Here is a 25168-nt window from a genome sequence, read left to right as displayed (position 1 = left end):
AAAATGCTTAACGTTCCTAAGGGCAGGCCTAGAGAGAGAAGCTATAGATAATCACTTATTGCTTGGGGCTCGTTACACCCTACATGAGGGTCCTGTGTCCACTCTGTAATTGGTTAATACTCTAAATATTGTGATTGGGTCCTGCCAAAAGTATCGAACACTCTAAGCAATGTGTATGGTTAAAGTTACTGCCAATGACATTATGTGATAATGATTGGATCACTGTACCTGTGTCACAATTTCCTGTAACTCCCCCTTCCCACACCCCATAAAAACCCTGCTCAGCCCTTGTTCGGGGCTCTCTGCATGGATCCACACTGCGTTGGTAAAGTCTGTGAGCCCGAGTTTAACCACCCTTTGCTTTTGCATGCGTGACTCAGTCTCCCTGGCAGTCTCTGGTTTTGGGGAACGATATTGAAATCTGGGCATAACAGTAGCACTTTTCTTTCTTTTTTTTTGATATAAACCTTAAAAGTAGAAATTCTGACTAAAAATATTAAATACGTTTTGTTTTCTTTAGATTTTATACAATTTTAATCTAAATGTGGAAACTGTTACAAAACTATAAGATTACAGGCACAGAGCAAAAGCACTTTCTTTTTCCTGAACCTCTCGACAATTTCTTGCCAGATTGATACCTTTTATTATATTTAAATTTTTTTAACTTTTTTTTTTTTTTTTTTTTTGAGAAAGATAAAGAGCCAGCGCGAGCAGGGAAGGAACAGAGAGAGACACACACACAGAATCTCCAAGCAGGTTTCGGGCTCTGAGCTCTCAGCACAGAACCCGACCAGGGCCTTCAATTCACGAAACTGTGAGATCATGACCTGAGCCAAAGTCGGACACCCAGTCACCTAAACTACCCAGGCGCCCCAGATACATTTTATTCTAAAATTTCAAGTACGTTGGATACTTTTGTGTATAATTTCTACACTAAAAAATTCCTACTTAATCACAAATTAAATGATCAAAATTAATACACTTCCTACACTGACACAGTTCTACCATCTAATTCACTTGTTTTACGGTTTGCCAATTGTCAAAAAAAAAATGTCCTCTAGAGTAAAACATCTAGCTCAGAATCATTTTCTGCATTTAGTTATTGTGTCTCTTTAGTCTCCTTCCACTAGAAGAGTTATTTGGCTATTTTGATTACTCACAACCTTGATGTGTTGCGGGGTAGTTACAAAAAGATCACCAACGCCAAATAGAAGGGAGGCATGGTTTTATTCATGGCCACATGCTTTTATTATGGCCGGGCCAAACCTGATCCCCCTGGTGTTAAGGAGCAGAAAATGGCCCCAACAAAGGTAGCAGTAAGATTATATGGACAGACACCTCATCATTTAGTTAACCAATTACAATCCATAGCATTTCATGGTAGCCAATTACATTGTAATACACAAATGCCATCTTTGGTGGGAACCCACCACTCCAAGGCTCTTTGTCTTTTTAAAATGACCAATCGTAGTTATACATCTAAGGTATTGTGAGATCGGGGCGAGATGGGGACGATTGCTCACCAGTTAACTCTGTCTTTGCCAGGTGTTAGTAAAAGGGGTGGGGTTGCGCTTAGCAAGCAGGTGGGAGTTACACCTAATAACTTTACGAGGGAGCAACGTAGGCTTTTATCTCAATGTTTTAACAGTTACCACGCAGTTAGTCAGAACAGTGAACGGGGAGATGCATTCAGAAAGCAATTTACAGAAGCCAAAACAGCCAGTTAATGATTTTTTTATTTTACTCAGGTTTGTTAACCTATAACAGATGTTTCTGAATACTGTAGCAGGTTATTCTTCAAAAAATTTTTTTTAACATTTATTTTTGAGAGACAAAGAAAGACAAAGTGCAAGTGAAGGAGGGGCAGAGAGTGAGAAAGACACAGATCTTGAAGTCAGCTCCAGGCTTTGAGCTGTCAGCACAGAGCCCAATGTGGGGCTCAAACCCATGGACTGTGAGATCATGACCTGAGCCAAAGTCAGACACTTAATGGACTGAGTCACCCAGGTGCTCCTCTGGCTGGTTATTCTGTAAAATATTCTTAAATTTGAATTTCTCTGATTATTCCTCGTGGTAGATTCAAATTATGACTTGGCAGAAACAGTAAGAAGTTCTTCTCTTTGCATCCTTTCAGAGGGCACACATCCCTTGTTGATGCTATTCTCCTTATGCACACAATTAATGTGATGTCTATCAGATTTTGCCTTAAAGTGACTCTTCTCCCTTTAAAATTAGTTAATATTTTGTGGAGAGTGACAAGGATGACCTTAACATTCCCTTCAGCTTCACTAAACCTGACTTTTAGACAAGTTTTGTCCTTTCTGTCTATGGGCCCCTGAATTCCCCATTTTAAGACCATTTACTTAAAAAAAAAAACCATGTAATTGGAAATATTTTTCTGCTCCTTCGTGATGTAAATCTTTTAAAAAGCTTTTTAAAGGTTTTACAACCCAGAAGTGTCTTTCTTAAGGAAGGGAGAGCCATTCCTTTGAAATGTAACTATCAAGAAAGAAATCTTGTCATTTGCAACAATGTGGGTGGAACTGGAGGTAATTATGCTAAGCAAAATAAGTCAGTCATAGAAAGACAAATACCATATGATTTCACTCATATGTGGAATTTAAAAAACTTACCAGATGAACATAGAAGAATGGAAGGTAAAATAAGGAGATTTTATGAAAGCACAGGGACAGGACCCATGGGCAGGAAGAGCTGTCCTGGGATCAAGAAGAGGCAAACTATAAGAGACAAATACAGAGAACAAACTGAGGGTTTATGGGGTGGGGTAGGGGGATGGGTTAAATGGGTGTTGGGTATTAAATGGGTTGTTGGGGATGAACACTGGGTGTCAGGTGTAAGTGATGAATCACTGAGTTCTGATATGGGAAACAAAGGCAGAAGGCAATGGCAGATAAAATTAAATTTCCTTATAAACTGCAGCCCATTGACAAGTAACTTGAGGCTAATAGAGTAAAACAGTTCTCCAGAAACTCCATATTGTCTTAATGTTAATGCATTGTTAGAGAGGAAAACAACCTTAGCTTGACAATAGCTAGGCCTCCAGGACCCTGTGAATCTTCTTTAACAAATAAAGTCACTTCCAAAACTTCCCCTTGACTTTACTTCCCCCAACTCTCAAGTATATAATGTCTCTCTTCTTGATCCCAGGACAGCTTTTCCTGCCCATGGGTCCTGTCCCTGTGCTTTAATAAAATCACGTGTGTATGTGTGTGTGTGTGTGTGTGTGTGTGTGTGTGTGTGTGCTAAAGACAGCTCAAGAATTCTTTCTTGTATATCAGCTCTGGACACCTCCACCATTGCAAAACCCCATCAGGTTTTACTCCTGAAGCCAAGACTACACTGTATGTTAACTAACTAGAGAATAAAATAAGTAAGTAAGTAAATAAATAAATAAATAAATAAAATATAAAATAAAATAAACAATAACAACAAAAGAAAAGTAACACTTCTATTTGAGGGTAGGTAAGAGGGGAAGGTAAGAGGCTGACTTCAGTGGGCACCTACCTCCAAGTTTTAAAACTATCTCCTATCACAAAGACCTTGAAAAGTTGAATTTCCCTCTGGGTACATCCTTTTAGCAGACACAGATGGTGTAGGATCTCCCCTTCACCCCAGCTGCTCAAACCCTGTGAGAAATATGCCCACTGACCCAGTCAAAATTGGGACACAAAGACTTGAACACAGTGAAGCAAGACTTTAATCAACATTCTTGCAAAAGCAGGTGTCAGATGGACAGGCATATTCTGGGCATTTACAGCAGACAATTTATCTCTTAGCTTTTAAGTCCCTCCTCTGGTTCCTCATTGGCTGAGTACTACAGAGGTTACAGCCTTCTGCATGTCGCCTGTGAGACCTTTTTTTTATCGATGCGAGTCACCAAGAGTAGAATCCACAAACACAAACTTTGTTTTAGTTTGGCAGAACGGCCCCTCCCGAGTTGCTGGAAGTCCTTGGAAAAGAGCCCCGCTGAGCACAAACTCAGGGTTTTTAAGGGTTTTGGCAGGACAAAATAAGTAATCGTTTAGTTAACCAATTACAACTACAGCATTTTATTATAGGTTTTGGCAGGAATCTATCATTTTAAAGTTCTTCGTCTTTTAAAATGACCAATCATAGTCAGACACCGAAGATGTCTAGGTGTCTCAAGCTAGGTGACTTTAACCTCACCTTGAACTTTGCCTTCGCTGGGTCTTATTAAAAGGGTGGGGTAGCTTAACAGAATCTTGAAAAACAAGTTAAACTTTAGGTCGCAACGTTAGTTATCAAGTTACATTCGTAGGGTCTTTGCAGAGCCGGGTTGCTCAACATTTACTGCAGTCATGTGGCCAGTTTTTCTCTATGCATCTTCACATAGTCTTCCCTTTGTGAGTGTCGGTCACTGAATCTAAATTTTCCCTTCTTATAAGGATGCCAGTCTTAGAGAGATCTGGGCCCATCCTAATGATTTCATTTTATCTATTACATTTTTCATGCCTGTATAAATGGGATCACATTCTGAGGTGCTGAAGGTTATGACTTCAGCTTGGGGATAAAAGTCAGCATAAAAGAGAGGAAGTAAAATTTTGTTAAAACTATACAAGACTAATATGACGACTACCATATGGAATAGAATTCATTGTTTTTCACATCAAGTCTGTATAAATAACTATTAAATAACTGAACAAAATATGATCTACAACTAAAAAGAACTTGCATGATTACTGACTGATAAATATTTGATCTTGTAAAGATCTGACAGCTTCTGGGACATTTTAGGGGGTGGGGGAGCAGAGCTTCTGTTTAACCAAACAATTCGATTAAAATGCATTACAGAATTCACAAGCCCATGAGCGGTATTATGATTTATCTATAATATTCAGAATAGGGGATAGAGGAGATGCCTAATCATGCATTTGCTTATTGTCCAGTGAGTGTGCAAGCAGGTTTTTCATCCTGTCCACACATCATTTCTTCCCATTCAGGTCCAAGGACCATCTCTGCCTTCTTTATTGCTAAGTGCATCTTTCCTGCCTACTTTCATTCCTCATGAAAAAAAGGTAGCAATGCTGTTATTATTCACGCTATCATGGCTCTTAAAAATTTGTTTTTAAATGAATGTTTTTAAACAAAAACATTTAAACATGCATCTGCTTGAATTTGCATGTGATTCATTCATATTAACTTATCACATTATATTTCTCCTAAATATTCTTTTCCAGTGATTCTCTCAAAAGTTGGTGCTGTGGTACATTGGTGATCATAAATGTAAATTGAATCTAAAATATGCATAAAATATGAACAGTAATTTTTGAGATATATTAAATTTATCATTCACAATTTTATGCCATAAAGGTAAAGCAACACATCTTCCAATCATGTTTTCATTGATTTATTGAAACCTTACTCCCTGCCTATCTAGAGAAAATTTTAGGGCAATCACATTCATGAATTTAGATATAGGAATATTAAAAAGGAAATACCAGAATAAATAAATTTAGAATAAACATGATATAACATTATGACCAATTTCAATTTTATCTAGCAATACAAAGTAGTTATTTAATATTAGAAAACTTATGGAGCCCTTGGGTGGCTCAGTAGGTTGAGTGTAGACGGTAGCTCGATTCGTGGGTTCGAGCCCCACATCTGGCTCTGTGCTGACTGCTAGCTCAGAGCCTGGAGCCTGCTTTGGATTCTTTGTCTCTTTCTCTCTCTGCCCTTCCCCTGTTCATGCTTTGTTTCTGTCTCTCAAAAATAAATAAATGTAAAAAAATTTTTTTTAAATATTAGAAAACTTATGTCATTAACCACATTGAAAGATTAAGGAAGAACAATAAAATAGATGCAGGAAACAAAAAACATATAACAAAATTCAAAGTGCCTTTGTATAAAAAAATTTTTTTAGGGAACAGGAAAAGAAAAGAAGAGCCTTCACTTTAAAAAGTGTATTAAAAATGAAATGAAACACTGGTAATGTTGAAATGTTAGAAAGATTTTCTTTAAATGTGAAACAAATACAAAATATTCACTGTCAATATTATCCTGGTTAGTCCTACACATTTTAATAAGACAAAAATTAAGTAACAGTTATAAGAAAAAATAAAACTGTTATCATTAAGGGCTATGTTTTACAATATTTTTTAAAAATCCACAAATTATTAGAAATTAGGAGTTTTCAGAATGTATGTTGACCATAATAACCAAAACAGTTACATTTCCATATATAAAACACTATTTTAAAAAACAATAAAATCACATAATTGCAATAACATAAACATCAGATACATTCAATAGGGGCACATATAATAAATAACATACATGAGATATTAGAAAAATTAGAAATCACACAAGAAGACCAACACCAATACAAAAACCTATAAATGAATACAAAAATAACACTGTAAACCCATCACTTCTCAAATTGACCTATAGATCCTGTGAAATTACAAGATTCTTCTAAAATATTACAGAAAAGCAAAGCTCCAGGCTGTCTGAACAGTAGAAAAATAAATTGAAGGAAGCTATTTTTAAAACTTTGAGATGTTTTGTCAGGCTGTAACAGGAAAGCAGTAGTGTTGAAAATGAACTTATTTAGAGGGAGAGAAAAACAGTTACAAAAAACCATTCACATCATATAGTACCACTATAGAAACATGAATTCAGTGCAGTTGCTTCCTGCAAATCCATTTTCCGTCTGTGTAGCATCTAGCAGTTGCTGCACCAACACTGTCGAGGTAAGCACATTTTTCATGTCCTCTCACAGGAAACCTATGAAAAAGGGGTTAAACACTGTGTATTAAAAATTCCTGTTGGGGGCACTTGGGTGGCTCGGTCTGTTGAGTAGCCAACTCTTGATTTTGGCTCAGGTCATGTTCAGGGGTCATGGGATCAAGGCATGCATAGGGCTCTGTGCTAACAGCTTGGAGATTAGACCCTACTTTGGATTCTGTTTCTATTTCTCCATACCTCCCCTGCTCATTCTCTATCTCTGTCTTTCAAATATAAAAAAAAATTAAAAAACATTAAAAAAAGATAGTTCTGTGTAAATAGTGGAACTATCAGTTTAGATAAACCAATAGTCCTTAACCCAGAGTGATTTTGCCTTCTGTTCCCTATCCCCCCAAAACACACAAACACAAGTGACACTTGGCAACATTTGGAGACATGTTGGGTTGTCACAAGTGGAGGGTTGCAGGGGAGGCGCAATTGCTTAATAGGAAGAAGGCAGAGATACTGCTATTATCTTCTAATGCACAAGACAGTATCCCCTCCCCACAAAAAAGAATTATTCAGTCCATTATGTCAGTGTGTTGCTGATGACAAATTCTAATATAAACTAAGTGGCTAAGTAGGTGATAGTCGCCATTTGGGTTGTTATGCTAAGGTCATGTGTACAATAGACTTAGGTCTTTAGATCCAACTTTCTATATTTCAAAATGGAAGACTTGAAGCCCAAATAAATTCAAGTTAAAATGAATAGTAAGTTTAACTTGAACAATAAAAGATCTCAGCCAACAGGTAGCATGAAGTTTGAAGAATAGATACAATTTGGAAAAGACAGGTTAAAATCAGGCAGACAATTTTGGGATTTTTCTTGGTCTGTGTTTATGAACCTCGAAATTTATATTTTCAAAATAACCAACTAAGAGCTTCCCTCTTAGACCTTGATTTCCAACCTCCCTGGTTGACTCTTCAAACTGATCTCAACTCATGATATAATTTTCCCTACCCCATTTTTCCAACACATACCCAAATCTTGGACTTTAGAGAAATAGAGCTAACGCTAAGGTTCTACAGAAGGCTGTGCTATCCAAATTTAAATAATTCCCCAAAGAAAGAAACTCACCATATTTTAGATATGGTTCCATTCACCCATTGTAGTGTTTGATTTTCTGTCATCTCTAGCCCAATCCAGTGATCAGAAATGCATTTGAATCGCATAAGAAAATCCTTTAGAGACAAAATAAATGTTATATATATTTTTTAGTTTTTAGTACAAACTATTGTGTTCCTCTTGCTTTGCAGTATATGGGGATCAAGACAATAAATGACACCAAAAAATAGCTGTGGGATTTTAAAAAATGTATTTTACCCTCTGACCCTTAGGTTTTTTACCTGTAAACAAAGATGTGAGATAAATTTTCTTAAGATACTTTTTCAATTCCAAATTGATAAATATTCAGTATGGAAATCTATTCCTCCAGGATTTTAAAATTTTAAACTTCTGGAAAGCCAGAGTTTACAAGTGATTTCTTACATAGTCTTTCTTTCTTTCTTTTTTTTAATTATTTCTTTAAATTCAAGTTAGTTAACATACAGCGTAGTATTGGTTTCAGTGCTTATGTACAACACCCAGTGCTCAGCCCAAGTGCCTTTTTTAATGCCCATCACCTCTTCTCCCACTCCCACTCCCATCAACCCTCAATTTGCTCTTTGTATTTAAATGTCTCTTATAGTTTACCTCCTTGTTTTTATCTTATTTTTCCTTTCCTTATAAGGAAAATGTTGCACTGTCTTTCTAATCATCAGATATTTATTGTAATGTTTTTTCACTATCCACTAATGACTAACACATTTATTTTTCAGTTTTACTTCAAGTTCTGTCCCCAAATGATTACATTTGTGCATGTGCATATACACACACATACACACACACACACACACACACACACACACACACATACACACCCTTCCTATAGCCAATTCCTTCAGAATTTAATTCTCAAATTTTATTTTTTCTGCCAAAAATTTCTATTTCTATTTTTTAAATTTTTCATGTTTATTTATTTTTGAGAGAGAGAAACAGAGTATGAGTGGGGGAAGAACAAAAAGAGTGGAAGATACAGAATATGAAGCAGGTTTCAGGCTCTAAGTTGTTAGCACAGAGCCCAATGCAAGGCTCAAACTCACAAACTGGGAGATCATGACCTGAGCAGAAGTTGGACACTTAACTGATTGAGCCACGCAGGTGCCCCCGAAATTTCTGTTTCTAACGAGATCATTCAGTAAAAATATATAATTTTATTCTAATATTTATCCTTTTCTCCTTATTCAATGTTGAAATTTCTTGTTACCTTGGAGCACTTTTTTACCTTAGAATTATATATAGAAGGTTATTGAATCTATTGTGCCACTCTGGGAAACCACAAGCTTGACATTGTATCACTCCATGTTTCAATATTATGATAAATACAAGGGATACAGTTCACAACACTGTGTTCAGTGTTCCCATTTATATCAGTGACACTAACAACCTTCGGCTTTTTAATATACCATTTTCTGTAGTATTTCATAAATTTATTTGAAAAAAATATTTAAGTCATTGAGCTAAGCTTTGGGTTTATAAAAGAACCAGATTAATCAAACGCTGTCCTTAGATTCATAGGGTTTCATTTATAGTGAAGAAATGTATATAAACATTGAGTTAGAAAATATTTTCGTAGCTAAAGAGAAGACTATGGCTATAATAAATACAAAGTGAAATTTTACTTTACAAGAAAGAAGTATCTGAATCTTAATGAGACACTTGCATATAGTGTGTCTATAAGAGAAGATTAGAATACTCCACAATAAATACAGTATTTAGAAGAGAAGAGTATCTGGAAGAGATCTAAGAAGTGTATCTGAAAGAGAAGAATAGAATATGTCATTATAAACACAGAGGACAAGGAAGAAGAAGACAATATTCTAAGCTTAGGAAAAAGGTTGTTCAAAGGCAGAAAAAATGTGGAAAAGGAAAAATGTACTGACAACCAGCAGGATATATATAATTGCATAACTGAGGAAATTGAGGGGCACCTGGGTGGTTCAGTTGGTTAAGTTTCTGACTCTTAATTTTGGCTCAGGTCATGATTCTAGAGTTGTAGGATCAGTCCTAGTAATGAGCCCATGCTCAGCATGGAGCCTGCTTGAGATTCTCTCTCTCTCCCTCTCCCTCTGCCCCTCCTCTGATTGTGAGCACGTATAAACTCTCTCTCAAAAAAGAAAGAAAGAAAGAAAGAGAGAAAGAGAGAAAGAAGGAAAAGGAAAAAAAACAAAAAGAAAAGAGCAAAAAGCAACAAAAGAAAATTAGAGTTTCAGTAGTTATGATCTTAGTGACAGGGAACAGGGAGGTGAGTTTCCTAAAGCCTATCCTACGAAAAATGTTAATTATTATTTGTTCACTAAAGGAATGGCCACGAGGCCTCTTGTTAAGGATGCAAGATAACCTTACATTAATGGAAATAGATATGGAAAATACTTCATGAACAAGCTTCATCTCATTTTAACTAAAGAAAACATTTTGTAATTTAAGTGAACATATATAATATTTTAATTAATCTGCTTTAAATAAATAGTCCTTTAAAATTCTTCCATAGATTATTTTGATCATTCCTTCGCTGGTTGTTTACTTCATTTTGTTTGTCATTTAGATTTTGCCCAGATAGACACCTATGACCTTCAAAATAACATCCGGAAATTGTAGGACCAAAGTCTCTTTTCTTGATCCAAACAACATAATTATTCTTATCTGAGATGTTTAATGACTTCTTCTAAGCTCAAAACTAATATTTTGGGGGTGCCTGGGTGGCTCAGTCGGTTGAGCATCCGGCTTCAGCTCAGGTCATGATCTCACGGTTTGTGGGTTTGAGCCCTGTGTCGGGCTCTGTGCTGACAGCTCAGAGCCTGGAGCCTGCTTCAGATTCTGTGTCTCCCTCTCTCTCTGACCCTCCCCTGCTCTCACCGTCTCTCTCTGTCTCTCAAAAATAAATAATAAACACTAAAAAATTTTTAAAAACTAATATTTTGGTATACTTATGATCTTTGTGTTCCATGATATTCACTATTTTTGTTAGTCTTTGCTAACAAGATTTCCATAAGTGAAGATTCTAAAAATATTTTTGCTGGTTATTTCTTTGCCCCTTAAAATTTTACTAGCACTCATTATTTTTCCATCTTGCTGTTAATTTAGACATTTTTTCCCCTACAAGGAACTGTAAAGGGCAATTTAAGAATTTCTCAGAACATTCGTTACAAAAGTATTGCAAAATTCAACAGTGAAATGACTGACTACAGAAGGTCTTCCTATTAAATTGAGATTTGCTGTGTCTACTCTTAACATACCATTTTTTATTTTATTCAGTTTTCTCTACCTTTTGTTGCAACAAAAAAAAATTGAGTTTCTTCACATTGATCTACAAACTGCCCAGTCTGGTTTGCACCCTTTGAATTTGTACCACTCTCACTCAGGTAGATGGCATAAATATATTTTGTCACTACAGAAGAGAATTCTCTTTTCACAATTTTAAATGGTGTGCTGTGCTGCTTTCCATTTTCAACAATTTTTAATTGCATGTTATTCAAGTTATATTACTTCTTATATTGATGCTTAACAATTTTTTTTAGTTTGAGGATAGCTGGTGTGCACTGTTACTAGTTTCAAGTGTATAACATAGTGATTTAATAAGCTTATACATTATGCCATACTCATGACAAGTGTAGCTACCATCTGTCATCATATGAGGCTATTATAATATGATTGACTATATTACCTATGCTGTGCTTCTTATTCCTGTGACTTATTCATTCCGTAGCTGGAAAGCTGGAAACCCGTATCTCTCACTCTCCCTCACCTGTTTTGCCCAGCCCCCCATCTTCCTCCCCTCTGGCAACTATCAGTTTGTTCCCATATTTCTAGGACTGAGTCTGCTTTTTGCTTATTCATTTATTATTTTAGATTCCACACATGAGTGAAATCATATCCTGATGCTTCACCTTTTTTTTAAGTTTCTTCATTTATTTTGAGAAAGAGTGGGGAAGAGCAGGAGAGGGGCAGAGACAGAGAAGGAGAGAGAGAAGCTCACACAGGCTTCATGCTGACAGTGCAGAGTCCTGATGTGGGGCTCGAACTCACCAACCGTGAGATCTTGACCTGAGCCAAAATCAAGAGTCAGATACTTAATACACTGAGCAACCCAGGCACTTCTTGACCCCTTCGTTTCTAAAAAGACTAAACAAGAGTAAAAACATATGTTTATCATTTACATGATTCAGGGAAAGAATGGATTTCACAAGTACAGAAGTATGTAATTTTACAATCCTTTGTTAACATTCCTGGAGACTTCTTTTCCCCATGGGATTTTTTGCCATGTAAATCAGTATTTATTAAACAAATATTCATGAAGCTTTTAATTTGTACTTACCTTTATGGTATAGCAAATGTGACAATTTCAAATAAAACACAGTGGGTGTTCACTGGAAGCCCATGCTTCAATCTAAGAAAACTTTCCATTACCTATACTGGTCATGAGAGCTCTAATGAACGCTGCTTAGGGACCTCAGAGACAAATAGCAAAGCAAGACTGAGAAGAGAGAGGAAGGTTCTTCAAAAGAAGTAGATTGGAGAATCTCATCCTTTGTGGAACAGTTATGTCTTTGTGGAGTGCTAGCTTTTACAAGGATCCAGAAGTGCCTGGGTGACTTGGTTGAGTGTCGACTCTTGGTTTCAGCTCAGGTCATGATCTCACAGTTCATGGGTTTAAGCCCCACGTTGAGCTCTGAGCTTGAGGCTTGATATTTTCTCTCTCTCTCTCTCTCTCTTTCTCTCTCTATCCTTACCCCACTTGTGCTCTCGCTTTCTCTCTAAATAAATAAATAAATAAACTTAAAAAATAATAAAAGGATTCCAAATTTTGGTAAGTTATTCTATTTATACTTAAAATATAAAGATAGCTGTCAACTTTATTTCTTGATGTAAGAGTTAACACTATTCAAACCAAACATCAGCAGGTTTTTTCAACTTTATCTCACTTGGCATGTTCTAAAAATCTTGATAGATAAGCATATTTGAAAAAAATTTAAATTATAATATTATATGAATGCCACTACTTAAGAAATTTTGTAAGAATTGTGCATTAAATTACCATTTCTTCTATAGTGTCTACTGTAGTTAGGTAAGCACCTCGACTGATAGTTATATTTACTTGAATTCCAATTCCCTTCTTCTGTAGAGAAATAATAGCACTTATTTTGCAAACCAATCCAGGCTTCTGGGCAGAAAGGCTGAATACTCTGGTGTATAACTGGAAATGAGACAAACACATATACAAAGACCCGATGAAATAAGATGCCACCATATTTTGAGATCAACTGGGAAAGACAAAACCATGATGTGAAAGATAATGATCATGACCAGAATTGCGTATCTATCACACAACAAGTTGAAAAACAAATTTCATGTTAGTTTAAAAGACAGAAGTTCAGGATTTGACAGGATGCCGATATTCCTTTCAACTCCTACCCCAGTGATACATCAGACTTCACAGTCTGTGTTAAGTCACCTTTGCCATGGGGGTAAATGAAATATAATAAAATTCTAGCATCATCTGGGGATAATAAAAATACTAATTTATATTAGACTGTTAAAATGGAGGACACATTTTAATCTCTAGGGAAGCAATGAAAATAATAAAACAGAATATATAATTCACAACATGTGTGTTTGATTGCCTATGGTCAACTAGGTGCCACCATCGCTATATGGCTCTAAGTTAATCATTGAAAAGAATCCACATGAACTTTTGAAGGTATAAGTAAAGCAGACGCCATCATTCTTGAAGACCTAGGGCATAGGAACTTTACAAGCTTATTAATGAGTTTGCCTTTGGTACTCTTGACAGTGAGATGTATTTTTAGATTTTCCTCAAGTCTCTAGGTCCTCCAAACACATTAGTGCTTTAAGCCAATATCATCAGTGACTATTCCTCCTCCAGCCACACAGCTTTCCAGACCATCACTCCCTGGCTCCTCCTATCCTCAACTCTCATATTAAAATCCTATTCTTCTAACATTTCCCATATTTTCCATGTCTATTTTCCTGAAAGCCCCCAGACTGAATCAGGTGTTGGTACCAAAAATGAATCTAAAAGAACAAAACCTTGAGGATATTAGTTGTCCATGTGATTCACTTTAAAGGCATTGATTCAAACACTAGTCATACATGGGATGCTAGTGAGATGTGAAGGTAAAACAATTAAATTATCACCTACAGTCACCTGATGTACCCATAGAAGGTAAAATCTTTAGTACCTTAAAAATTTTTTTTAAATTCCAGTTAGTTAACATACATTTGCTTCATGTGAACAATACAGTAATTTAATACTTTCATACATCCCCCTGTGCTCATCATGACAAGGGCACTCCTTAATCCTCTTCACCTATTTAACCCATCCCCCTCCTCCCCCTTCTCTGATAATCATCAGTTTGTTCTCTATAGTTGTCTATTGCTTGGTTTCTCTCTCTCTCTCTCTCTCTCTCTCTCTCTCTCATTTCTTTCCCTCTGTTTTATTTCTTAAACACAAGATCATGACCTGAGCTGAAGTCAGATGCTTCATTGACTGAGCCACCCAGGCACCCCAAGAAAATACATTTTAAAATTAAAACTACCTAAAAATTAAGAACTCCCATTCATTGGAAGACATCACACAAAAAATAAATTTAGGCTTCACAGTTAAAGAAGATTTTTACTATACTTATAATATTTATATAGTAGAAGACATTTATAATAGAGATACAAAATAGTTTTATATACTATATTAAATATCTCTTATGAATCAAACAAAAGCCAAAGAGCTAACTCAACAAAACTATGGACCAAGTATCTGAACATGCCCATCACAAAATACTGTGTTTAAGTGAGTAATAAATACCACAAGGAGCTTAATAGTATTGATAATCAAGAAAATGTCAATTAAAATCACAATAAAGTATCAACATACACTCATCAGAATGGCAAAAATGGATTTGCTGACCAGGATGTTAAAAAACTGGCATTCTCACACACTTTGGGCTGGACTGTCTACTATCGATGGAATTATTTACTAAAGCTGACCTGTGCATAATTCTATCATTTACCAATTCTTCTCATAAATGCATCCCAAACAATATCCACTAGTCACTAAAAGACTAAAAGTATAAGGATGTTCAAAGGAGCATCATTTGCAGTAGTCAAACTGAGGTACAACCTGAATGTCCATCAAAATAGAGTGACTGGTATAGAGCATGAAAAATGCAATAGCAAGGATCTCAAAGGTACAACCGGAAGCCAAAATCAGAGGTGAAAATATATTTACATTTTAAAATATCAACACAATAAAAAATAATAGAAAAATGAAAACAATTAAAAGAGGAATAATATTTTGTGACACATGAAAATTGTACAAATATTCAAATTGCCATGTTTAATTTCAGTGAAACACAGCCACGCTCAATTGTTTGTGTCCTGTGGGCAATGTTTTGGTACCACAAATACAGAGTGGAACGCTTGCGACACAGATTGTATGGCTAACAGTGCCAAATTTATTGACTATCTTGCTCTTTGCATAAACATTTTTCCAACCCCCTTCAATGAGTCAAGAAACTTTTGCTACATGTTATATCATGAAAGAATCCCACAAACAAGATGTGGAGCAAAGAAAACACGATCCAAAGAATACATAAACTTCGCATGATCTTATTTATAGAAAAATGTTTAAATAGGCAAAATAACCTCTGTGACAGAAATCAAAATAGTGATTGCTATTGGCATGGGAATGTTGGATGGAATGTGAGATTATCAGGATGAATGGTTTTGTCTTCATCATTTTGGTGTTTCCCAATGCTTTACATAGGTCATGTAATTTATAACAATCCATTCATTGATACTCACTATAGGTCATGAATAATGGGAAAGGAGTGAGAATAATTAGAAAAGGTCACAAATGAGGCAGAAAAGAAAATGATCTTTCAATAGGAAATCCTAAAAGAGAAAAAAATAAGTAAAGAAATAAAAAAGTAACTTACTCACCCTTTAAACTAATTAGAGAAATAATAAGCAAGAAGCTTAATGCTATTATCAATGAAATGCACACTGCATGCATCATACACTTGTCCTTAATACCTGAAAAAAATTAAGAATTAAATTTAGATACAGGTAAAAGAAAGACTATATTTGAATTCATAATAATAACTAACAAACTTCTTTAGGCAATTTATTCTGATATTTCACAAAATGTCACAAGTATACTGTTTCTGTGTGTCATATGTAAAAAAACCATAACAATCTTGCTTTTTTTTTTTTAATTTCTCTGAATGTAATTCAGTCTAAGTCTTACCATGGATTTTACTTCTCTAGTTCAAGGTATCATATATGTAGAATTCTTTAGAGTAGACCCCAAGACCTTCAGTATCCTTCTTCTAGGGTGAAATGTCAGCACATCCTAACACTCCTTAAATATTTTTAAGAAAATCTACTTTCTAACTAATGAAAAGTTTATTTTAAAGGTTAGCCAGTATAGCACATATGAAAATTCATGAAGATTTGGACTTGAGCTTTTTGCCAGAAACAAGCAAAGGGAACTTGGACATTTTTTTTTTCTGGTCTGATATTTCCTCACCTGCAAAGTCAGTAGAACAGAATAAATTCTTGGTGAGGAATTGCATTTCTTTGATGAATGCCCATTTGGGGGAAAATGGGATATATGTTTTTTTGAAGTAAAACACTTGTATTATTTTATATGATTATAAATTATGAATTTTTATTGCAAAGTTTTATTAAATTCTAAAAAGTACAAGAGTTATTTTAATATGGACAGGTATACTTGAGGGCCTTTATCATTCCAATCCTTTCCCCCTAGTGAAGAACTGTTCTTTTGTTGAGTAAATGTTTTTCCTTTGTGGACATATGAAAGATATCAAGTTTAAAGCACATATAAATTTATACTACTTAGAGATAACCAGAATTATCTTTTGGGTTAACATCCTTCTTCCATATTTTCACACATATATGTCTCCCACAAATACACAATTCTAAATTGGCAAAATCATCAGGTACTCACTGTTTTATATTCTAATGTTTTCAGTTAACAATTTGTTCTCATGTGTGGTAGAATATTAAAAATAGCCCCTGGTGAATCCTGTCCCCCTGAGTCCAACACGCCTTTGACACCTTTTGCTACTCCTCTCATCAAGAGATACACTGTGTTTCCCAACACTTGAATGCAAATTGTCTTGTGCTTTGCTTTAACCAAGACTGTGGTAGAAGTGATGCTGAGCTGAAACTATAGAGCTCAGGCCTCAAGAGACCTTATAATTTCTACTTTCACAGTTCTGGGGCACAGCATAGCAGAGAGGACAGAAGTCATTCCTACTGAATCTATCCATATTCCTAAACCACAGAACCACAAGCAATACAACAATGGTCTTAAACCACTAAAATTTGGAGTTGATTGTTCACTCAGAGCAATGGCCAAATTCATACATCAAGTAAAAGATCAATTTGACATGATAATTTTATCTATCTGTCTACTTTATGGGTTTTTTAAACATTTATTTTAGAGAGAGAGACAGCACAAGCAGAGGAGGGGCAGAGAGAGAGGGAGACAGAATGTGAGGCAGGCTCCAGGCTCTGAGCTGTTGGCACAGAGCCTGACACAGGACTCGAACCCACGAACTGTGAGATCATGACCTGAGCTGAAGTCAGCTGCTCAGTCGACTGAGCTGCCCAGGTGCCCCTAACACTGTGTATTTCTCCCAAATTTCTGAAAAGTTTTGTCATTAGTTGTGCATTTCTTCTGAGCATCCAGAATTTCAAAAACTATGCAATCAGCGTGGACTGTAGTATCTGCAATGCATCACTTTTGAACCCTCATTGTGCTTATTTTTTTGTTCATTCTTTGACAAATATTTAGTAATTACTTACTATGTATTAGTTTCCATAAATTTAATACTAAACAAAAAAGATATATACAACTTAGCCCTCCTGGAACTTATAGTCGGTAGAAAAGACCCAGTAAAGTGATAAAAATTAATTTAAAAGTTACAAGTTGCAATAACTGCGGGAAAGCAATAAACAGGGTGCTCTGACTGATAAAAGGGAAACAGACCACTAGAGAGAGTCAGGAGCACCATTTTGTGGAAATGACATTAACACGGAGACATAAAACATCAGCAGTGGCTACTTATGTGAAATAAATCAGAGAATTTTAAGCAAAGAGAACAGCAAATGCAAGAGACCTGCATCAGGAAAGAATTGAAAAGAATGTGGCCAAGTACAAGTGTGAAAAGTTACGAAGCAGCAGAGAATAGCGACTAATTAGAAGGGAAATGATGCTAAGTTTTAAAAGCCCTGAGAAAGAACTTGAGTTTCTTCAAAGCATAACAGGAAGCCATTGAATTGATTTAGGTGGGTGTTTGGCATTGCCAAATTCATGTTTGTAAAGTTGCCTATGACTCGTGAGTGGAGAGACTACTTAGGGAGCTATAACTCTAAGAAATCGAATTATAGTGATCTCTTAAACTTCACCATAAGATGTGGTGTGCTACCGTGGAGATAGAAGAAAAAATGGAGCTCTTGGAGGCCTCTGGTATCCTTGATAGAGTGCTTTCAGAGTGATACAGAAGAACATTAGATTGCTGGAAGTAAGGAAGTGAAATCAGCACTTATACACAGCACTTGTGCTGTGTGAATTAGAGTAAGAGAGAGGTAGGTAGTCAGAACGAGATGAGTGGTTATTATAGGATTTTTTTTTAAAGATATACCACATAATGTTTCCATGCATTTTGGGTATGGTTAATATGGAAAGGATAGGTTGCTAATGCAGGCATCAGAGGGAGGGAATCATTAAATTAAAAAGAAGAATTCTTTGGGTGCCTGGGAGGCTCAGTCAATTGAGAGTCCTACTCTTGATTTTGGCTCAGGTCATGATCTCACGGTTTGTGAGATAAAGCCCAGCATCAGGCTCCATGCTGACAGCACAGAGGCTGCTTGGGATTCTCTCTCTTCCTCTCCCTCTGCCCCTCTTCAGCTTGTTCTCTCATTAAATACCAAGCATCAAAAAAAGAAGTAGTTTTCTCCTTTTTCTATGTCATCAACTAAGTCAATATGTCATCATGACATTCTATTTGTCTAGGAAATGGCAGAGTGGACAAAAGAGTATCAGGTTCAAAATCTTAATCAAAATTTTATAGTCTATAAATATTTTCTTACCTATTGTGAGCCTATTATCTCTTCATCCATTAAATAACACCATCTCTCTTTTGTTAAGATAAAGAATATATGTATGATATATATTCAGAAGGTCAGGCTTATAACAGTAATTAAGTAAAAGAAAGCTTGTGTTATTTTTTTCTCATCTTATAGCTCTCCCATTTTATTGTGTGTGAAGATTATTTACAGCAATATTAAGTGGAATTTTTAATGTAATTTTTCTAGTTATTATTTTAAGCAGGCAGTCAGGCTCTTTGGAATCCTTTCCTCCACAATGATTGTTGAAAGAAACCAAAAGCTGCTTGAAATCAATGACCCTTCATTAAAAAAAAATCTAGCTTAAGTGGCTGAATCTAAGAATCATGTAGGGGTTTTAAAAAGAGAAAATGTCTCTGAAGAAGTCAACACAAAGGAAGAAGGATGTGTACTTCCTGACAATATTAGATATGCTAATTTGCATTACGAAACAACAAGAATCCTTTCCCCGGCAGAGTTGGCAAAATAGCAGAGGGTATAATTTTGTGGTGCATGTGACAATGCTAAATCCCACATGCAGACAATACCAGCCTCAATAAAGATGCTTACGCCATGAAATGGCAAAGAAGCAGTATGGCTTTTGTTATAAGTGCAACATAAAAATAGCAAGACTAAAACCAAAAGGCTAATTAATGTTGGGATATATCTGCTCACAAATAATCAGGGAAGAGAGATGACTGAAGACTCCTGATCCTTCTATGTTGCCTAAAAGTTAGGAAACTTCATATAATCCTGAAGCACTTCTCTCCCACACACATACTCTCTTAGAACCACCAAATGGAAAAGATTAAATGTCCTGCCTGCTCAGTGGGATGGGGGCGTGGGAGGCATTTCATTTGATTTAAGACACTAATGACTTGAGCATTTATTCCACTTCTGAATATGCAGGTATGTATTTAAGTATGCTATATGTCTACTCTCTGTGTAATCTGTCCATTTCCTGAGCCCTAAAATCTAGTTTTCTACTTTCAATTTAAGTAGCTTTCATTTTATAAATTCATTCTCTCTATTCTTATACTGAATGATCAATACCTGTACACTGCACAAATTATCCAAAAAACAAAAAAAAAAAAACCCTTAAAATGCTGATTCCCCACTATGAATTTAGTATTGAGAGACACATTTCAAAGAAATTGCTCATAATGTATTCAACAAAAAAATGTAAGAAACAGATAACATCCCAGGATAACTCAGTAAAAAAACGTAAGAAACAGATAACATCCCAGGATAACTAGTAAAAACCTGTCTAATTAGTAATGTAACTAAAATGGTTCTACACCCATCCCTATCATCATCTAAACAGCTAAGGATTCCAATTACTTTCCCTGTAGAAAAGAGCCACTGACTCAAGTAATTCCTTTCAGTTTCTGACTCTGATCTCCGTGCTGGCTTCAGCAGCACATATACTAAAATCATCTCTGATTTCTCCAAGGAGAGATAAGAGGAAAAATCCAGGGTGACCAATGAATTTAAAACCAAATAAAATATCCTTTTCCCTAACTGACAGCTATAGAAAAAAATCATAAATTGTCAACAAGCAGAAAGAATACAATAAAAGAAAAATTAAAAGATAAATAAAATGTTTAAAAATAAATTATATTGCACACTAAATTAACAATGACATTTAGAAGTTTAAATTATGTATCTATATGTGTTAAATATAATATATGATATTACTTAGTAAATTACAGAATGCGCATCATATGTAAAATTTATTTATACACAAAATATATAAATTCACACTGTTTAAAATGTAAGGTAGAAATTAACACTGATATTATTAGTGACTAGAAAGCTTTCAGAAAACTTTTGGTTCTGATTTTTTCTTGTGATCAGTTAATATTCAATCCCATTGTCTCCAGCCCTCTTTGATCTAACCTTAGACAGACAGAATTATTAAATTGTCAAAAACAATGAGGAATAAAGTATTTAGGCATTCTAAAATGAACTGCAGCAACAATAACTTTTGACTATTGCATGTACTCATAGATTGAAAAGAAATTAAATGGCAAGTGTTTAAAATCCACTGTAGTCTCTGAATCATCAATTGTATTTAATGCATTTTAGTTTCATTGCCTATCTTCTTTACCGTTACTGTGACCTCGGTTGAAATAACTTTGAAAGATTTTTTTTTTTTGGCTAGATTTAGGGTTTAGATCTTACATATTCTTTAAAAAAATTTTTTTTAACATTTATTTATTTTTGAGACAGAATATGATCAGGGGAGGGGCAGAGAGAGAGAGAGAGAGAGAGAGAGAGAGAGAGAGAGGGAGGGAGACACAGAATCCAAAGCAGGCTCCAGGCTCTGAGCTTGAACACAGAGCCTGACGTGGGGCTCTTAACTCACGAACTGCCAGATCATGACCTGAGCTGAAGTCGGACGCTTAACTTACTAAACCACTCAGGTTCCACAAGATCTTACCTATTCTGAACTTGCTATTCAGTGCATCCAAAGCTACTACGTTGTTCCCTAGTTTTAAGTTTTTTGAAAGTACATTTTCTTTTCTTATCTTGTGTAAGGTTGCCAGAGACATCTTCAAGGACATCTGAGTACTAGCAATTATTTCGATAAGAGCAGGAGAGGGAGATATTCTTTCTGCTAGTAAGTACCCCCAGAGTCTAATTTATCTTGACTCCACTCACAGTCCATAAACAATATTTTAAAACATTAGAAAAATTAGCTAGATTTTTATTGTGTCTGCATTCTGCACATTTAATGTATATGTGGATCAAATTTAACATTTTCTTCAGTATTGGTTTTATTAAATACTTAATAAAAATGAAATTAAATCTTGAACAGTTTTAAGCTGTGATTAATCCCTCTCCACCTTCAGTTCAGATACAATAAAGGAATCTCCATTTAGAAGACAAAATAGTCCATTGCAAGTTTGAATTTTGTTATCACAATTTTCATTTTATGGAGATGTTAACTAACAAAAGGATTTTTCTGCCTTGATGGGGAAAAAAAGACAACAAAATCCATTACATACCTTTGAAGTCTTTTGTTTAACATTACATGTCAGAATTTTCATAAATAACCCTTGTTCTGGACAATTTAAGTGTCCTTACCTTGCCTCCTTTCATTAATTCCTTGATTGCCGTCCACAGGTTGGGTATCTAGAGAGGGGCTTTGTGTCATGTCTTCCAAAATCTCTCTTCAAAGTTTTAAATTTAATGTAAAAATGTTATTATTTATTTGTTTTAGAGCAACTTCAACCTAGAGTTACTCTACTTTGGAAAAACAAAATAAAAGTAACAGTGCATCTATGATTGAGTCAAACTACTGTCTTCTCACCACAATTTCTTCCTGTAAAAGAGGAGAAAAAAACAAACAAACCCATTGCTAGGGAGAAAGAGGAAGTTGACTTAACAGTAAGGAAGTAACAAGTTCATAGAGTCTGACTTTCTCAGCAGGGGATGCCCATCTAAACCATCGAACAAAAAATATTCAACAGGCTATTCAATTGTTTCAAGAGAAGCACATAACTTGTGTTCTTTCAGGGCCATATGAGATAAGAATATGAATTAAAAGGTATGATTTAAGACATGTTTCAAGGATCATGTGTTTAAAAAGACTGTCTTAAAGGTGATGAAATTAAAGATAAGAAAGCTGTGTTTTAAATTGGCTACTGAAATGAGAACTAAAACAGTGTTTTCTCTCTCACAGGAAATCATGGCGACAGGCATGCCCACATACTCTCCACACACAGAACAAAAGAAAAAAGAAAATAAAGTTAAAAGGCATTCAGAAAGTTATCATCAAAATTGAACATGGTAATGCTATTAGGCTAGTATTAGGTTAGTAGGAAACTGTTTCCTTCTCGAAACTGTCCTCATCAGAAAATTTTCAAATGATTTAATATTCTCTCTCAATAAACACATTAACAAGCTACAGAGAAACAGCTGACTTCCTACACGTTGTTTCAGGATTAACACCACATTTGTTCTGACAGGTACACTGTGAAGTGAAGAGGGATTGAAAACAGAAAGGCAAATAGAGTACAAAGAAATGAAAAGGGGAACAAATGTGAAGAGAATAATCCTGCTTAACATAGGATTAAACTCTTCTGGATGGCCTTAAATATATAGCTCTGCCCCCTTCTATCAGCTCCAAAATAAAATTATGCAAGATAAAATGCAGGTAACAAAATGGTTCCTTCCATTTTGGAACAGAAAGAAGACTGAAAGTTAGGGACAATTGAACATATTCTATCTCATCCCCAAAATACTCTACCTGTAGGACTATTAGAGGAGAATATAGGGATTGCACTATCATGGCTAGTGAAATTTATTTTTGGTTCCTAAGGATAAACAGTCGAAATTTAAAATTTGACTCAAAATATAAAACGTATCCAACACCATAAAATGTTTGCTGATATACCTTTGCAGTTCATCCCAAGAAGTGAGCAGCCACTAACCTACTATCAAAAGAGATGAGTTTTGCTAGTTCTAAAATTTTATATAAACAGAATCACACAGTGTGCATCCTTGTATTCTGGTATCTTTTGCACAGTATAATGTTTTTGAGTTTTACGTATAGTACAGCAGAGATCAGCAGTTCATTCCTTTTCATTGTTGAGGAGAATTTCATTGTGTGAATATGTAATAATTTGCTTATCCATTACCTCATGGGATTATCTCCACTTTGACTATCATATATAAAACCAGTATAAATATTTCTGTTAGGTTTTCTGTGGATATTATTTCCTAATCTTTCTAACCTCCAGTTTCTTCAGTTTCCTCATATTACTTTTTGCCCGCATGCACTCACTGACAGAGGGATCTCATTGGTGTCATCCCTTCTTATAAAAACACAGGTCATGGAGCGCCTGTGTGGCTCAATCACTTAAGCATCCGACTTTGGCTTAGGTCATGATCTTGCAGTTTGTGGGTTTGAACTCCTCATCAGGGTCAGTGCTGACAGCTCAGAGCCTGGAGAGCCTGCTTCAGATTCTGTGTCTCCCTCTCTCTCTGCCCCTCCCCTGATCACACTCTGTCTTTGTCTCTTCCATCCTCTGGCCATTCAAATTGCATATCTTTCTTACATGTTCAATACATTCATCTCATCCCAATAGCCTCAAGTCGTAACCTATCCTGCATCATTTCCAAGTCCAAAGTCTTATCTAAATTATGTCCGGTGCACCTCCAAGTGTGATTCATGCTGAGACAAAACAGCCCTCTAGCTGTGAAACTGAAACCAGGTAAGTTATATACTCACAAGATATGATGGTAGAACAAGCTTAGGAAAGACATTCTTATTCCAAATGGGAGACGCATCAGAAAGAAGAGTGACTGGTCCCAAGGCCGTCCAAAAATTTAAGAAAATTCCATTACTCTGAGGGCTCAAGAGTAATTCTCTTTGGCTGAATGCTCTGCCCTGTGGACCCCCTGGGACAGCAGTGAGATCTCCAGGGCCTTAAGTGGTGGCTTGGCTTTCTCACCTCTGAGAGGCAGCCTTGTCCCTGAGGCCTGACCAGTGGCTTCTGAAAGGAGGAGGTCTCACAGTTGGAAAATGAGGAGAAAACAGCTTTGCTCCCCAGCCCCACTTCCTCCTCTTACTATATGTTCTGCGCTTGTGGTCAGAGTGGCAGCCCAGACAATTCCTTACAGTCTTTAGGGTCATCCCTCCCTTTTCTTCAGGGACAAAGTATGTTCATAGTTGAATAGCTCTATAGAACCCCAGCAGACGGGAAACTTTCTTTTATCTCATTCTGCCTCTTCCACCTTCAGTTCAAATTTGCTGTGTCTCTGCTGGTGCATTTCTCTCCTCTCTTTTTCTGGCTTCTAATGATATGGCTGATGAAAATTATGTGTAATCTCTTTATGGAGTGACTGTCCAGTTACGCTTTTGGTGTTTTTTTCAGAACATTCATTTTTATTTGTTTATTTATTACTAAGCTGAGAATTTTCCAAATATCCAAATTCTAGATCATCTTCTCTTAATATTATCTTCATTAGTGACCAGACATGTTTCCTTCCAAGTGTTTATCATATTTTAGTTTTATATTCACAGACTCACTGATCCTACAATTCTCCTCTTTCCGCATTCTACACCAGCTACAGTTACTTCACAGTCTGATGAACTTTGAGATTTTTGTTCCTTCTGCCTAGAAATTTATTTCTTCAGAC

At 35.8% G+C, this 25168-nt stretch overlaps 1 protein-coding gene across 1 annotated transcript; it reads right to left on the bottom strand.

Annotated features, from left to right (window-relative positions):
• Window positions 1-5994: 5994 nt before the first annotated feature.
• CLEC2B (C-type lectin domain family 2 member B) lies at window positions 5995-24274 on the bottom strand. Its single transcript, XM_029954772.1, is given in 7 exon segments — window positions 5995-6768; window positions 7847-7950; window positions 12903-12951; window positions 12953-13061; window positions 15824-15916; window positions 22109-22346; window positions 24258-24274. Coding segments are annotated over 6 exon segments (534 nt in total). The 5' UTR covers window positions 22179-22346; window positions 24258-24274; the 3' UTR covers window positions 5995-6659.
• Window positions 24275-25168: the final 894 nt, after the last annotated feature.

The sequence above is a fragment of the Suricata suricatta genome, chromosome 10, assembly GCF_006229205.1.
Source record: "Suricata suricatta isolate VVHF042 chromosome 10, meerkat_22Aug2017_6uvM2_HiC, whole genome shotgun sequence".
Lineage (NCBI taxonomy): Eukaryota > Metazoa > Chordata > Mammalia > Carnivora > Herpestidae > Suricata > Suricata suricatta.
This window is presented reverse-complemented; position numbering and strand designations above follow the sequence as displayed.